This window comes from Leucoraja erinacea, chromosome 33, assembly GCF_028641065.1.
Source record: "Leucoraja erinacea ecotype New England chromosome 33, Leri_hhj_1, whole genome shotgun sequence".
Lineage (NCBI taxonomy): Eukaryota > Metazoa > Chordata > Chondrichthyes > Rajiformes > Rajidae > Leucoraja > Leucoraja erinaceus.
Window position 1 is genome coordinate 14885276 of NC_073409.1, and position 18463 is coordinate 14903738.

The 18463-nt window shown below is 40.7% G+C and overlaps 1 protein-coding gene across 2 annotated transcripts in view; it reads left to right on the forward strand.

The window, feature by feature from the left end:
• iqch (IQ motif containing H) overlaps window positions 1-18463 on the forward strand; it is a 114357-nt gene that overhangs the window by 83977 nt on the left and 11917 nt on the right. Inside the window, exons 17-18 of one of the 2 annotated variants that reach the window (XM_055661419.1) lie at window positions 15018-15200; window positions 18260-18385. In XM_055661419.1, coding sequence (XP_055517394.1) covers window positions 15018-15200; window positions 18260-18385 — 309 coding nt within the window. The remainder of the gene's footprint in view (window positions 1-15017; window positions 15201-18259; window positions 18386-18463) is intronic. The other variant, XM_055661420.1, reaches the window with a different exon arrangement.

Sequence of the window (18463 nt, forward strand, 5' to 3'; positions counted from 1 at the left end):
TTCACACTTCTACACAAATCTTTAAAATAAAATCCTTCTCCCCATTTTTCATAAATGCTATACTAAACTTAACTTTCATTGCCTTCAGGCAAGCTGAAATAACCTCCAAAATAAAGCAAACTGTGCATTATATATCTAACTAATTTGTTCCTTGTTTTTCATCTGCTTTATTTGAAGTATTCTGATGATTTCTCCACTCTTGACTTCCCTTGCACCATGTCCACCGTTATTTACCCATGCTTTCATATTGCTGAAGTTGGAGCTAATTGAACGAATGCTCACCCTATCCTGTTACTGCAGAGACAGTAAGAAATGTAGAGCTCCTCAGGTTATCCTTGCTATCATTTAAAACCTCACATTCTTACTTACCTTGTCTGTGAAGCTGATGCTCTAACATCATAAGACACATTAGAAGGTTTACCCTAATTAATATCCCTCATGAAATCATAAATGTTTTATTCTTTAATTGCATTTAGGAGACATTAGGATATACAGCACAGGGACTGTCATAGCCCTTGAGCCTGTACGTCAATCAGTGAAATCACAACTGATCAGTGACATACTGTAAAAGATGAGGAAAAATCCATGCTCTCTGCTTTTGGTGTGTTCAGTTTCAGTGATGCCCTGCACTGGAGACATGGACTCTTCTTCATTTCCCATGAAAACATTGCAGGTGATCCTGAATAAAACAATCTAGCATTGTGCCCAACCTCAAAATACCTCTCTCCTTTGACTACCATGTAGCTTTAAGGTTACACTGATTGATTTACCAGATCAAAAGTTAATGCACACCAAATTTCTTCTCTTTTGTTTAATGTGAATGTACTGCCTCGGGATTCTCCCAAAACAATTTCTCATATCCTAGTCGAGCAGAGATTTGCAGTCGGTGCTAATCCATTCCAGCGAGGTGGTGGACAAACCGTGTGCTGGATAGAACTTAAACAACCTAGGTCAAATATTCTAGCACAGAAGGACTTAAGTCTCACCTAAATTTTGTGACTGCTCTGAGGTAGGAAATACCAAGTACGTCAGCAAAATTACTGTTGGCAATGACCACACTTATAGCAGATTGAGTGGGCCATGCATGAATTATGAACAAAATACAGATACAATGGCATAACATTTTGATCAGCCAATGATTTGTAATTGTAGTGAAAGGAACCGCAGATGCTGGTTTATACCGAAGATAGACACAAAGTGCTGGAGTAACTCAGTATTTGTTCTGGGCTTTTCTTACCTCCAGTTCCCTCCCCTCTGCTTTCAGTCTGAAGAAAGGTCCCGACCCAAAACGTCACTCATCCTTTTTCTCCAGAGATGCTGCCTGACCTGCTGAGTTACTCCAGCACTTTGTATCTATCATCGATGTGTAATTGTGGATTGGGCTTAGTTTATGTGAGGTTCAATGTGAAAGCCATAACCCAAACTATAGCTTAATTGAACATGTTCAAATTTGTTCAAGATAATGGGAGCATAAATCCCATTTACCCTTTACTTCATATTTGTTCATTCTTGCACAGGCACTAATACTGATTAAAAAAACAGCAGTTTCCAGATTTAATTTTATATCCTCTGAGGTTGCAATTTTGAAATGTTTTCTTGGGATAGTCACTAAGATTATCTGCCCTACTCCACAGTTCTAACTCTTTGGAATCCCTGGTAGTCTAGATATATGAAAATGAAAAGCATTTTAAGAGAAATCGCAGTGAAAGGTCAACATCTTCAGTATAGGGACATCACCAAATTTGAAATAGTTAGGTTAGTTATAAAAATATGCTACTTCAAGGAGGAAGAGCTAACCAACAGAGAAAAAGAATTCCACAGTTTTAATCCCCTGGGAAAGAATGAGTTGGAGCAGGAAATGATGTAATCAGTCCTGTTTCAGCTGACTGACGATCCAAGGTTTCAAAAATAAATTAGTTGAAGCAATCTGAGCCTGAGTCTGCTATTTTTTTTTCCAATCAGTTATTAAAACAACACCCTGTACAAATGCGCATTTGTACAGCATCTTTAATATAGCCAAACATGCACAGTGATTCACAGAATTGTTATCGTATTAGAAAATAAGACATAGAAATCAGAGACAGATAACTAATAGTTTGGCAATCAGGTGGTTTTATGGAGTCTGCATCCTGGGGGCATGAACATCGAATTCTCCCAATTTTGTTAGTCCTTGCTGTCTCCTCCCCTTCCTCAGTCCCCCTGCTGTCTCCTCCCATCCCCCAGCCTTCGGGCTCCTCCTCCTTTTTCCTTTCTTGTCCCCGCCCACCCCCGCCCCCGATCAGTCTGAAGAAGGGTTTCGGCCCGAAACGTTGCCTATTTCCTTCGCTCCATAGATGCTGCTGCACCCGCTGAGTTTCTCCAGCCTTTTTGTGTAACCTTCGATTCTCCAGCATCTGCAGTTCCTTCTTAAACACAGGTGGTTTTATGGATTGCCTTGAAGGGAAATGTGAGGTAAAGAAGTAGAGAGATATAGAGAGGGAATCCCACTACTTAGGAAAGCTAAAGGCTGCAGATGTAGGGAATCTGAAATAAAAGATAAAGTGCTGGAAATTCTCTGGTAATCAGGTAACGTCTGCAGAGAGACAAGTTTAATCTAGTGTACTTCACTCAGTGCTCAAGATATGGTCTTGTCGACATTGGAGAAACCAAATACAGTTTGGGTGACAATTAGACTGCTTTGTAGAACACCTATGTTTACTCTACAAGGTCCTGGACTTTCCATTTGTCTGGCACCTGAATTGTCCATCCTACTCCAACTCTGATCTCTCTACTTCAACTCTAGTATCTTGTACTGTCCCAAAAACACTCAAAACCAAGATTTACCTTCTAACTAAGCACATGATCTCAGAACTCAATACTGAATCTAACAATTTCAGCTAAGTGGGTTTTCGAGAGCGTGTCTGATCTGACCACTTCCCTCTCCAATTCATTCTTTCCCAAGGGATCAAAATAGTGGAACACCACTACCTGAAATGTTGATGATCTATCAGCAGCATCTCTGCATAGACATTACCTGACCTGCTGAACGCTTCCAGCACTTCCTTTTATTCCTGATTTCCAGCAGCTGTAGTTTCATATCCTAAGATTCCTGAGGGTTTTTTTCCCCATCTGTCCTCATCCATCTCCTAGCTATGTCTTCTCCATTCAGATCAGCTGTGATTACGAGCTTTCATAACTCTCTCTCTTAGTGGCACCAATACCGTTTCTCTTGGTCTCCATTCTACTACAGACATTTCTTAATTTGTTCCACTGCACATCTCTCCCTCTTTTCTGCTACTCAAAATGTTTGATTTCTTTTATTCTAGATCTTGGACTGATATTTGAAGGCATCACCTTTGATGGTGCACTGTTTAAAGACCGGAAAGCACAAGAAGTTGGAACTGAGAGGGTGTAGAGTTATGAAAGCTTGTTGGGCTGGAGGCAGCAGCAGATGTAGAGGTGGATGGTGGAAGGATTTGATGGGGAGTCTTATTTCAGTTTGTGAGTGATCACATTTTTCACTGTGCATGTTTGGCTATATTAAAGACGCTGTACAAATGCGCATTTGTACAGGGTGTTGTTTTAATAACTGATTGGGGAAAAAAATCTTCCTGCATAGCCTGTCCAACCCCTTAAAATGGCTCAGATCTCTCCAGCCTGCTCTGTTACTCAAGTTGGGATGCAATCTTTACCTCAACTATTAACGCAACCCATGTTTGCCAGAGGTGGCCTGTTGCCCATTCATTCTTTAAATGTTGTTTGAGAGTCTCTGACCTACTTGATACCAATTCCCATATCAGTGAAAATGTATCATATTTTGAAAACCATTTTAGGCTTTCTGTTGCCGACTAATCTACTGATAATTACCCTGCAATAGTCATCCACATGGCCTGTGACATTATCAAATTTGTGCTTGGGGGTAATTACTATAATTAATTTTCTTTAAGCTTATTTTCCTAATAATGGAAGAGTGGGGCTTTACCCAGTAATCTCATGGAATGAGTTTGTTCAGATTGATGTAGCTATTTGATAATTAGAATATTTGTTTTTATTCATAACAAGACTTTTGAATGAACATGCATTTGATTATTGAATTTACTAATGACCCTGCCTCTGCAAATGCTCACTTCATTGTCCTCTCTAAGATCAACTGGATGTTGAATAACACAGATTTGTTTAGCCTGTAGTTGAGCATGTTTTATACTTTATCCACACCAATACTACTTACTTCCAATTCTCTGTCATTGTCCGCTTCTGTTTTACCTCATTCACCCCCAATGAAATTGTGATCCAGATTCTATTCTTCCAATGCCTCTTTCAGCTCAAATTCCATCTTACATAATTTTCATGTATAAAATGCCATATAAAGACAGCAGTCCTTTTCTGGTGTAGACAAAAGTGCTGGAGAAACACAGCAGGTGCAGCAGCATCTGTGGAGCGAAGGAAATAGGCAACGTTTCGGGCCGAAACCCTTCTTCAGACTTTTCTGACTCATTTTCCTTTTGAGTCCTTTACTGACTCATTTTCATGGGCTCTCTGCCCTGCTCATCAACCGCCCAAGGCAATAGATTAGGAATCCATCTTCAATTTGTAATGTCTTTTCGTGCCTCATTCTGTCTGTGATTTCCGCAGACTACGTTTCTTCCTATATTCTTAGCCATTGACTCTGGCTAACATTGTATTCTCTTGAATACTGATTATGTTTTAGTTTAGTTTATTGTCACGTGTACAGAGATACAGTGAAAAGCTTTTTTATTGCTTGCTATGATGTGAGAGGGGAGACAAACGCCTCTGGCAGCCACGGTAGCACAGTGGTAGAGTTGCTGCCTTACAGGGCTTGCAGCGCCGGAGACCCAGGTTCGATCCGGACTCCGGTTGCTGTCGGTACGGAGTTTGTACGTTCTCCTCATGACCGCGTGTGTTTTCTCAGAGATCTTCGGTTCCCTCCCACGCTCCAAAGACATACAGGTATGTAGGTCTGGTATAAGTGTAAATCGTCCCTAATGTGTGGCAGATAGTGTTAATGTGCGGGGATCCTTGGTCAGTGTGGGCTGAAGGGCCTATTTCCGCGCTGTATCTCTATATGCAAACTACACTAAAAGCAGGAATGTCCGGCATCGTGAAGTGTCAATGGAAGGGAGGGCTGAGAGCCATTCATTACTCTTCACTACAGCTCTGCCCAAAATCTTTGATGGTATTATTTCTTTTTCACCTTCAAAAGATTAATAAAAATGTTCCTAACCTTCCTAAACATGCTTCCAGCAGTCACCACTGCTCCTACTGTTGCTTTGCCTCTATTTGTCCTATGAATTATTAGGGAAATTGTGTATTTGTTAAATGTGCTCTGTATGTCAAGTAGGAGCCTAAATTTTTTATTTGTAATTTCTACTCCATTTCAATTACATTGCAAGTCCCGGGTTTGCTTGAGAGGCCAGTGGGTCGCATCACCTGCAGAAAGGTGTTAGAAAAGTCTACCTTGAAATAGGAAGCAGTTTAATTCATTAAATTTAGAAATGCAGCATGGAAACAGACCCTTCGGTCCACATCAACCATTGATCACATGATCCCATTTTTCTCATCTACACCTTGCACACATGCAGGGCAATTTATAGACGCCCTTTAACCTACAAAGTTTGGGATGAGGGAGAAAACCAGAGGACCCAAGGGAAACCCACGTGGTCACGAGGAGAATGGCAGACTCTACACAGACAACACTCGAGGTCAGGATCAAACCTGGGTCTCTGTAGTGAGAGGCAGCAGCTGTACCACTGTATTAGCCATCTTCTGGTTGATGTCCTTTCCATTAATTTATTGTTTGTGCTTATCAGAGACTTTTGCAATATTAATTGAGAAACATGCAATTAATACAAGGTGTCATGCATCCATTTGCTTAAAGCTAATTGAACAAGAATGTAGAATACTGTATGTATCTAACTTTCTATGATCTGCTTTATCTTGCCAATCAACTAAGCTGTCAATATAACTAAGCCGCTATTTTTAAATATGCCACGGAAGAGAGGCAGAATGATTGAACAATTAATGGAAACTAAAATTAATCCATATATACTGTATAATATATAAAGCTAACAGAAGGCGCTTATTTCTTTGAACGAGTACATTTGTCACTTCAGAGCTATTTATATTGTCTTACTTGTTGCTAAATGTATCCTTTTAAAGGAGGGAGATGTGTCACATATGCTTCCCCTCACAATACTGTTGGACAGGGCAAATTAATAGTGAGTCCCAGCTGCTAGACTGCAGCTCCAGTGAAAGCACAGACAATACCAACAGGTATGATTCTGGATCATATATCAGTGGCCTTTGTTGCTTCTGACAATGATGCCCAGGCTGCGTGCTGGAGTGGGCAAATTGCGCTGTGGATCCTGAGAGTTATAGAAATGTTAAGGTTGGGGATGAGTAAAGGGTAAGTGGAAGGCAGGGTAAAAATGATCATTTCTTTCAATGGTGCAGACAATAAAGAACCTCGTATGAAAAATCTGTTGAATTTTAATTACATTATTATTTGACACAGAGAACACATCATTTCACCCAATTGATTGAAGTCGGTGCTTCTGCTGCATGCAAGCCTTCTGTGCTTCATACAACCTATTTCTTTCATCCTTTTGGGTTTACCAACTTCTCCTTAAAGGCATCAGTGCTATTCACCTTTACTATTCCTTGTGGTACTCTCTTCTCCTATGTCATGAAGAGTTCAGCAGGGTCTCAGATGAACATTCAGCTTAGAAGGTGGAAGTAAATTCAGGCAGGGTACTTTCTAGTATTTACTCGGGGGATGAATTGAGTTGCATACGTTGCCCGTGGGTAGTTTGAAGAATTCTGTTTTTTTTCCATTAAATCTTTATTAGTAATGCTGTGGACACTTTAAAAAAAAAAACCCCAAAAAAAAAACTATTGTGTGTAGCAGGGTCGGTGTGTAAATCAGCCTTTTACTTTCCAGAGAAATGCCTTACTTTATCATTCCTGATAACTAAAATTTAATGTACTGCGAAGTTGCAGGTGGATTTGCACCCAGCACAACACGAGGAGATGGGTGGGGAGGGGTTGGGGGGTGGTTAGTGCGGATGGGGGTGTAAGGAGCAGAATGACATACTTCTAAGAACTCTGTGGACAAAAATTCAGTTATAAAAGTGTGTTCAGAACCAGTTTTGTAAGAGCACTTACTGGCTTTATTTTTATAGCAACAATATTAGAGGAACTTTAAAAAAATGACAGGCTTCTTATCATTTGGAATATGCTAGAATGCCAAGGGAACTATCAGATTATCCAATAAACTCAAACCGTACCAACACGAGGATAAATAAGTTTCTTAATTTAACCCAAAATATGGCCAATATACAATGTCCATTATTAGTTTGACAATAGAAACAGGATAATACTGTTTACAGTGGTATCTCACATGCAGAAAAGATTCACAATTAGGCTCACTGCTTTTACAGTACTCCTTCTTTAATTGTTCATTTTTAAGGATCAGAGGCCAGTGTTTATTGCCCATCCATAATTGCCCTTGAGAAGGCAGACAAACTGCTTTTGCGATGAAGGTAGTCCCGCATTGCTGATAGATGTTCTGGGATGTGGATCAAACGAGGATGGAGACCAGCGATATATTTCTAAATTAGAGTAGTATATGAATTGGAGGAGAACGGCAGGCAGATGTGTTCCCATGCTCTTGCATCCTTTGTATTTCTTGGTGGTACAGGTTGCAGGTTTGGGAAGGGCTGTCAGAGTAGACGTGCTGGTGTTACATACTGAAGAATACCACTGAAGAAAGTAATGGGACTATAAAGCTGACAATGCCCATGGATTGAACGGAGGGTGTGGGGTGTGTGGGGGCGTACTATTCTGTGTCTTATGTTTTCAAAGAGATGGTTACAGAAATGGTGGATGTCTCTGGCTGATTTCCATCCAATGGAATTCCCCATATTTTGTAATGGTCCCTCTGAATAAAAGGGCAGCAAATGTAACACGAATATTCCAGAATGGCTGTGACACAGATCTTGGTTGGAGAAATGATGGAATTATGTTTTAATAGACATAATCACGAGGCGTGAGGAGTTTGTGTGGATTTTTGAAAGGGGAATGGCCGTTTGTGTTGTGTGTGGGAAACCGACTAGAGATGGGAGGGGGGGAGGAAATGTACATAGTATTTTTTCAATCTTGAGCAATATTTTTTGAAAATTGCTGCTTGAGGTCAATATTGAATATTAAGCCGTGCTTCAGGGTAATAGATTAGCATTGATTGAGATCAAGTTAAACAACCGAAAATAGAGTAGTAATAATTGAGTAACTGACATAACTAGAGAAAAAATGTGAATTGCATTTCATGGGCCTCCACTGATTACAGTTATATCAATAACTTGAGGGGCTCAAATGAAAAGTATCTGTTTGCTAAATCACTAAGAATGGTGGGAAGGTCAGCTGTGAGGAAGATATAAAAATGTGGTAGAGAGACAGACAGATTTTATAAAGACGCAGGAACATAGCAGATGGAGTAGAATGTGGAGACATGTGGTTATCTAACTTGCTAGGAAAGAGAAATAGATGTGAGTACAGTATTGAGGGATATGTACACAAATCTCAGAAATTACTCGCATGGAAGGGAGAGGGAGAGTGGTTGTAGGGGATAAACACAGCTTCCCTGCAAACAAAACCCATGACTGATATGATGAGTTTGATCTCTCCACTCAATTTTCTATCTGGAATAGTAACTGCAAGCTTGTGGATAGGATATTAATATATCACACTGGAATCTTGTGTGGACTTCTGTGTTCCCATCCAAAAAAGGATATATTTGTTTTCTAAATGGTACAACAAAGGTTCATTTGGTGTTTGTCACAGTGGAGGATGGTAGGGTGGGCGAATGGGGAGTGGGTGGAAGGAATTTTACTGTATTGAGCGTGAGTAGATTGGGTCCATGTTCTTTAGATGTAGAAGAATGAGAGGTGATTTCTCGAAACATATAAAATTAAAATGCTTCACGAGGTAGATGCCTGGAGGATATTCCCTCTACCTAAAGTGCCAAATATTTGCAGTTATTCGTAGAAAAAAAGAAATAGGATGCGGTAATATCCTTGAACTCAAAGGGTGACAAAAGTGTGAAAGGCAAGTCAACTCAGGGTTGGAGGTTGGTAGATTCTTAAAAATAAAGGGGTTTAAGCATCTGGAAATTTATATGAAAAGGTGGATTTGAGGTTTTAATTGTGAATGTTAGTTTCTATTTCTTCCATTATACAGAATTTAAAAAAAACTAAGGACCTGTTAACACATCTACTGTGATGTTTTTCTGCCAGAGAAGTTATTTTCATTTTTTGCACCTGGTCTCGAGCAGCATCAAACTCTCCTTATTCTGCCTCAAAATTGCTTCAGTATAGCATATTATAACTTTGTTCTAGACTAGGGCGGCATGGTGGCGCAGCAGTAGAGTCACTCCCTTATAGCGCCAGAGAACCCTGGTTCGATCCTGACTATAGAAACATAGAAATTAGGTGCAGGAGTAGGCCATTCGGCCCTTCGAGCCTGCACCGCCATTCAATATGATCATGGCTGATCATCCAACTCAGTATCCCGTACCTGCCTTCTCTCCATACCCCCCTGATCCCCTTGGCCACAAGGGCCACATCTAACTCCCTCTTAAATATAGCCAATGAACTGGCCTCAACTACCCTCTGTGGCAGAGAGTTCCAGAGATTCACCACTCTCTGTGTGAAAAAAGTTCTCCTCATCTCGGTTCTAAAGGATTTCCCCCTTATCCTTAAGCTGTGACCCCTTGTCCTGGACTTCCCCAACATCGGGAACAATCTTCCTGCATCTAGCCTGTCCAACCCCTTAAGAATTTTGTAAGTTTCTATAAGATCCCCTCTCAATCTCCTAAATTCTAGAGAGTATAAACCAAGTCTATCCAGTCTTTCTTCATAAGACAGTCCTGACATCCCAGGAATCAGTCTGGTGAACCTTCTCTGCACTCCCTCTATGGCAATAATGTCCTTCCTCAGATTTGGAGACCAAAACTGCACGCAATACTCCAGGTGTGGTCTCACCAAGACCCTGTACAACTGCAGTAGAACCTCCCTGCTCCTATACTCAAATCCTCTTGCTATGAAAGCCAACATACCATTTGCTTTCTTTACTGCCTGCTGCACCTGCATGCCTACCTTCAATGACTGGTGTACCATGACACCCAGGTCTCGCTGTATCTCTCCCTTTCCCAATCGGCCACCATTTAGATAATAATCTGCTTTCCCGTTTTTGCCACCAAAATGGATAACCTCACATTTATCCACATTATACTGCATCTGCCAAACATTTGCCCACTCACCCAGCATATCCAAGTCACCTTGCAGTCTCCTAGCATCCTCCTCACACCTAACACTGCCCCCCAGCTTAGTGTCATCCGCAAACTTGGAGATATTGCCTTCAATTCCCTCATCCAGATCATTAATAAATATTGTAAATAGCTGGGGTCCCAGTACTGAGCCTTGCGGTACCCCACTAGTCACTGCCTGCCATTGTGAAAAGGACCCGTTTACTCCTACTCTTTGCTTCCTGTTTGCCAGCCAGTTCTCTATCCACATTAATACTGAACCCCCAATGCCATGTGCTTTAAGTTTGTATACTAATCTCTTATGTGGGACCTTGTCGAAAGCCTTCTGGAAGTCCAGATACACCACATCCACTGGTTCTCCCCTATCCACGCTACTAGTTACATCCTCGAAAAATTCTATAAGATTCGTCAGACATGATTTACCTTTCGTAAATCCATGCTGACTTTGTCCAATGATTTCACCACTTTCCAAATGTGCTGTTATCCCATCTTTAATAACTGACTCTAGCAGTTTCCCCACTACCGATGTTAGACTAACTGGTCTGTAATTCCCCGTTTTCTCTCTCCCTCCCTTCTTAAAAAGTGGGGTTACGTTTGCTACCCGCCAATCCTCTGGAACTACTCCAGAATCTAAAGAGTTTTGAAAGATTATTACTAATGCATCCACTATTTCTGGAGCTACTTCCTTAAGTACTCTGGGATGCAGCCTATCTGGCCCTGGGGATTTATCGGCCTTTAATCCATTCAATTTACCCAACACCACTTCCCGACTAACCTGGATTTCACTCAATTCCTCCACCTCCTTTGACCCGCGGGCCCGCTATTTCCGGCAGATCATTTATGTCTTCCTTAGTGAAGACGGAACCAAAGTAGTTATTCAATTGGTCCGCCATATCCTGGTTCCCCATGATCAACTCACCTGTTTCTGACTGCAAGGGACCTACATTTGTTTTAACTAATCTCTTTCTTTTCACATATCTATGGGTGCTGTCTGTACGGAGTTTGTGCATAAAATTGAAACACACTAGTTTTACTGAGAAAACATTCATCAAACTGAATCAGACAGTGATTTCATCTGCTAAATAGGACTGAGTTTGAACCTGGATTCGGAGTGAAAGGTCCACAACTTCAGGGGCTAGTCCTATACCTAACCAATCCTATACCCAACTAGTTCTATACCTAGTCTGAAGAAGGGTTTTGGCCTGAAACGTCGCCTATTTCCTTCGCTCCATAGATGCTGCTGCACCCGCTGAGTTTCTCCAGCAATTTTGTGTACCTTTAGTCCTATACCTAACCATTTCAGGACTAGTCCTATACCTAACTAATTGCTAGTACTTTTCCTTCAACTAAAATTCCACAATATTTTTGGGAAATAAGTTTCTTTCTTTTCTACATAAGGACAAATATGGTCCATTGGCTCTCGCCTTCTTACAGAAAATAGTAAATTAAACTATTTGTAAATATCCTGAAAATGCCATTAGTATAATGAGGATTAAAGTGTTTCTGCAGTTCAATCTTGCAATGTATTCCAAAGCCAGTATGCTTCATAGCCCCTCCTCTTTTCCTGAAGGCACTCATTCACTCATTGCTGTTCCACAGGGACTGGATGCTATCAACTACTTTGCCCAAGGTTTTGTGACCACAAATGATCTTGGACTGTTGAACCATGGGAAGCATCGCAGCAAATTCATTCACTATCCATACTTTCAGGATTGATTATTTTGACGGGCAAATGTGCAGAACTCGGCCGGTTTTCCTCTTTGTCACAGAAAGGTTAAGAAAAGCTGCATGCACCTTTGAGATTACCGGCCAGATCAGCCAACTGATCTGGAAAATCTTTTTTTGGTCACTCAACTCATAACCAGCAGAGCCACATTCCAAAGACTTTGATCCTTAAAACCCAATAGAAGCATCTTTGGAAATAAGAAAGATCCATGTGATTATAGTCAAACGTTAATGTTTTATTATCTTGGCGCATATTTTAATTCTGAATTCTGGAAAGTAGTATTTTTGCATTTAGATCACGGTGAATGTGTTTTCCAATGAACACAGGACTTATATTTATTACATGCACAGCATTCAATGGCGAGCGAAGGCCAGGAGATAAAGTATTGCGAATATGAACCAAAAGCAGCTATTTAGTAATGAATTTGTGTTTTGTTTCTGGCACCAAGCACTTAAGTTGAAAAATGGCATCACTGCGGCCAACAGTGGTAGCATGCAGTATTTATTCAGGATGTTATCAATTATAATTTATTTCTCCGTAGGAAAGGAGGAACTGCTACTAAAATATTACTTGGAAATTAGTCCCGTTTTAACAGATGGTCTTGTTTCTTTGACCTCTTAATATCCTTATAATGATGTCATTTACCATTCCATGCTCACCGAAGTCAGCCACCACTGGGTCTGTTATGGAAGGCCGAGCTGGGAGAATGTGATTGCTCAAAGCAGCATGTTTACTGGTTACGTTTTTGTAAATATGCCCAGCAGGAATTACTCTAGTGCATGTACAGTTTCTGCTCAGTCGAAAGTACGACAGAAAATGGCCCTCTTGTGGATTGGGCAGTGATAGGAATGTTACAAATTAGAGAGATCCATTGTCCTGTATGTGAGTTAACTTCAAATCAGCTGGCCAAACTGTCTGTGAATTCTAGAGAACACAGCACAGGGAGAACGATCATTCAGAATGGACAAAGTGACCGGACTTCTCACCCTTACCAAATACCATCTATTTATTTCCTTTCTCATTGCTCCTTTCCTGACATTGAATGTCTCGAGGCAAGTCCGTCATGTTGAAAATCACCTCATGTCCTTGCCCAATGTTACATGTCCACACATGCATTGGTCGATTAAGAGAAATCAGTCCGGTTTTCCCTCACACAAGACAGGGACATTGTGACTAATTGTAGCATTTGTAGCACAGATGATGTGAGGATTCTTAGTACAAGTTATCTCACTGGTACCTATACTGTATGATCATAATGACATGTGCCCTTCTACCTTTCAAGAGGTTGATGGCTAGTATTTTGGAACTATTATATAGATACTTGTTGTCTTTAGTGCATCATTCTGAGAGCTGTCATTATTTGCACCCAAGATTATCCAGCCACAGAAAGTTTTCAGCATTACATTCCACAATGAAACCGAGGAAACTGAAGAGAGAGGGGAGAGGTGGGCACAGGGGGTTGGCAGGGACAGAATATTCAATCAATTCATAATTGATAATTGATAATTGATGAGGCCCATGACAAGAATAGGCTGGAGTGATTAGCAAAGGTTGGAAACAAAATGAAGTCTGTGGAAGCAGCATTCCCTCTTAATAATGGGGAAAAATGTGGTCATCGGGTGATTGGTGATCTTGGGGCTGCTGTACTTGGCGCAGGTGTGGCCCGTCACTCACTCCTGTGCCTCGGTGATCATCCAGGTTGTCCTCCCGTTCATCTGGGGTTCAAAGATGGACCAGGTTATACAGGTCACAATGCCAGGGACCGGTAAAACTGTAGAAGGTTGCGACCCAAGTACTTTGGCTTTACACACAGCCTGATGCAGCCACACATGAGGGTGGCCGTCAGGATGAGGGTGTTGGGTACACCTTGTACTTTCCAGTAGGTAGTTCTGGTAGTAATCTGATAGGTGGATCACTCATTTGGGCTGGCTTTGTTGGATCTAGTTGTTGCTTTGGCAGAGACCAGTTAATTCAATATTGGGATCATCTGGCCTATACTTCACTATTTTGAGACTGTCTACAGTTTAAGGGAGAAGTGCAAGGCTCATTTTTTTACACAGAGAGTGTAAGTGCCTGGAACATACTGCCAGATTTGGTGGCAGGAGACAATGGATAGCACATTTAAGAGCCATTTATATAGTCATAAAAACAAGCAGGAAATAGATGGGATATCGACCATGTGCAGGTAGATGGTAGTTAGACTGGCATCATGTTGGTTATACCTGGTGGGGCAAAGGGCTTGTGCTTACGTTCAATGTTCTATGCTCTGAGGCACAGTATCATATTTTAACTCAAAACCATTTATACTTATTACACTTGCAACTGATGGAGTGTGATTGTTCGCTTGGCATCAGCTCTGGTTCATTCCTCTGAATCAGACTGTTGTGAGTTCATATTCATCGTGATATTAGAGCACCAAATCCAGATGTTTTCTTTAACATAATCTTTGGGGCAGCTGATAGACCCACTGCCTCACAGTACTAGACCTCGGGTGCTGTCTGTGTGGAATTTGTACATTCTGCCCGTGACTCCATGGGTTTCCTCCGGGTGCTCTGGTTTCCTCCCTCATCACAAAGACGTGCAGGTTTCTTGGTTAAAAGGCTTCTGTAAATTGGACTTGGTGTTTAGTGAATGCATCAAAAGTGGGATAACATAGTACAAGTGTGAACGGATGTTTGGTGGTCAGTGTGGACTCGGTCAACTGAAAGGCCTGTTTTATTGCTGTATCTTTCAATCAATTCAATCAATCATTCAATGCTCCATTGACATGCAGAGGAAATATAACTGTCAGAGATGCTTTCACATGGATAGAGGTGTTTCTTCACAGCTCAATGAATGCAGATGAGTAGACATGTTTCCTGAATAAAAACAGTGAATGCTCTTCAAAGGTATTTCATTAGTTGTGTAGTGCAGTGTGGCATTAGGTTGTGGAAGGTACTTGATAAATGTCGATCTTTCATATTTTTCTTCCAGGTCTGGGCTACAGACTTAGACCTGGCCTACAGTAACCAGCTGGCCATGACACAACTGATGCTCTTCATTTCTCATGGGAATCTGGCCTGTGAAGCCAACACCTTTGAAGTGCCTCCAAAGCTAAACGAGAAAAAAAGGAGACTTCGCAGGCACGAAGTGGCAAAAGAGGTGCAAACGCAAACTGTAAGTGTGCACATTTTACACCAAGCAATCAAATTAGAAATTTGAAGCACCTCAACCATAAAATAATTTCATAACTGTTCCTCTCATTACAATCAGAAATTAATTAGAAGTCATTACAGAGCACTTACATACTTTTGGATGTCAGCGGGGTTAAAAACAGAATATAGTAATTAATTAATGCTTGCGTGAGAAACCACTGCATTGGATACCTTATCTGGAACAAAATTGCCTGAAAGCATTCAGAATTAATACTGAAAAAGCCACGCACCCTAACTGTGGAAAAAAAACATGCAATATCTATAAAGCTAAACATGCAATATCTATAAAGCTAAACTAAACATTCATTATATTTGCAATACATTACCATCCACATAAATGCAGCTAAATAATCAACACATAAATAATTCATGATGCAATTCATTATGCATGCGTATGCATACATCATTGTTATAATGAGCACCTCATCAACTGCCAAATGTTAAACAATAGTACTCCATTATTGCAATGATATTCAAGTTTACGGTTGTTAAACTGCTGCTTGTATTATTCTGTCAAACATTAATTTAGTTGCAGTCCCATAGTACACACAACAGATTTTGTAAGTTTCTCCTTTTACAGTTAATGATATGATCAATGAGTGTTATTAAATCTATGAATATTATAAACATGATTAATTTTCAATGAGATGTTTAACACCAAGTAGGAGAAGCACGTTTTCCTAGCTTCCACACTGCCATCTCGATATTACAGACTGCTGGCCACTCCGAGCAAGTATATTCAAACAGTAAAGCAACCTTTAATTACAAAATATGTTTTGACTTTAATTGCTTTGGTTCTTCACATCTTGATCGTCACAGTGAGGTGGGTCAGTAACAGAATGACATCAAGTTCCATTTCCTTTCTTTACCCTCTATTTTTCTCTCCCACTTTCTGAAATTGCTGACTTCTCTCGGTCTCAGGCACGAGACTGGATTGGCAATAACCTGAGCAGGTTACAGCATTCTGTTTGTACAAGCACAGAAATACAGTAATGACTGCGGACATGTTATTGTGCAGCCTATATCTGTGCTTAGTATACAGAACCTCCCTGGGTAAGAATTCACTGGCTAACACTCTGGCTGGCTTTACCCGTCCCTGCCCAAGAATATCAAGGCCAATCCTACTGCCCACTCTGTGGCCCTGGCTAAGGACAAACTAATTCACGATGGGATGGAGAAGGTTCACGGCATAAACATACCAGATATTCCCCGGTTACTCTTCATAAGTAGACGTGATTTATAATTCCATCAAATTTAACAAAAGATCCTGAAACACCATTGGCAATTTGGTATTTCTTACACCAAATCTCCTCTATGTACAGCCTGGTCCTAAATAATTCACCCCAACTCTCTTTATATGTATTATGTTGCCACAATTTTGAAAATATCATGGTTTTATGTTTTTTTTCTCATTATCATTTGTTTTAAATAACTTTTATTACACTTCCCCTTGAATTACTTCTGCATATCATACCAGCACAATCCATAATTAACTTTAAAAAGAAATTTAATATCAAATTTTGAATGTGAAAATAATGGTGTATCCATTTGCTCCCCATGACATCAGCCAGGAGGAACATCCCACAGGTGTGTCATACATTCCCTGTCATTTCCCTTGATGTTCAATTATTAATTTTTATTATTATTAAATTTTTGTAGATATGAATTATAAGTTGGTTCTTCAAAAAAGAGCAATTCAGATGACTGAAAGAAAATTTAAATATTCACCAATGAGCCAGAAATTCTGGGGAGATTGAACTCTTGTGAGGCTACAAAATAGATTAACAGTACTTAGGCACAGGAAGCAAGGGGAAGAGCAGATACTGTCATTTGGTTCACCTGCCACTTGTATGATGGGATCTTCCAGCACATATTTCTACAATGGAATTGGACAAACAATACAAATCCTTTACCCAAGTATGATTCAGAAGTTAGGTTAGTTTATTTAACTAGAACAGCCTTATGCCTTTGAGGTTCCCACTCCCGACTGACTTGCCATGGGGGACAGTATCTTGGGATCAGTTTCCAGAAGATGGGTACCAGCAGGTCTGTCCTCACAGCTCCGCATTAAAGAACCAATCATGGTCATTCACGCTCCTTGCCCTGACCCTGGACATCAGTGAGACCAAATGCAGACTCCATGTGCGCTGTGACAAGCAATGCGCTCTGTCCACAATGGACATTACGAGTTTGTGGTTGCAACACATTATAAATCTTCTTCCCAATCCTGCATCAAACAATCCATCCTTAGCCTCCTCCATTGCCAGGGTGTTGCCAAACACAGATTAGAGAACGAGCAGTTTATAACCTGATGGCGTGAACATTGAATTCTCCAGTTTCAAGTAATCCACCTCCTTTGCCCCTTTCTCTGGCCTTCTAATCTACCCAAGTTCTCTCATATAAACTGATTATCAACCCCACCTGCCAACCCCTATTAGGCAGTTTACTTTTCTTCCCCCACCCACTTGTTCATCATCTAAATACTTCACCTGCCCTTATTTGGTTGCATGTTTCACGTTCCTTTCCTGTCAGATTCCGCCATCTGCAGCCCTTTTGTTATCTCCACCTATCTTCTCCGTGCCTCTGTCACCATCTCCAACGTTTCCTCTCCCACTTGACCTGACTCCATGTACCAATCAGCCCTTCCTCGCCTAGATCCATCTATCACTTGCCAGCATGCCTCCCCCTCTTTATATTCTGGCTACAGTATTTCCCCTCTACCCTTTCAATGCTGATGAGGTGTCCCGGCCCAAAACGTTGACTGTCCATTTCCATCCATGCTTGACACGCTGAGTTCCTCCAGAAAATGGGTTGTCGCCCTAGTCTTCCATGAGTTTTACTGAGCTTTGTTTTTAATAAATGTATTAAAAAGGCTTGTGTCATACTTTAATGAAATCATATCAACCAAAATATTTGATCGGCAGATGCACTTATCTGAGTTCCTCATTTAAGCTTAATAGGCCACAGTAGGGTTTCATGATAATATATACATATCTGTACTAGATATTATTTGCCTTTCAGCAACTTCCTTTCGTGAAACGTTACGGAGTGTTAAGCACACAGTTGAAACATGGCAATTTATCCATGGTCCACTACAGTGTACTCTTCAAGATTTTTAAAGCTCACGGGATTGGTTTTGATATTAAGGTATTGAAGTTTTTCTTGTCTCACAAGGTTTGCCACGGTAGTAAGCACTATAGGTGGTCTTCTCTGACATCATTATAA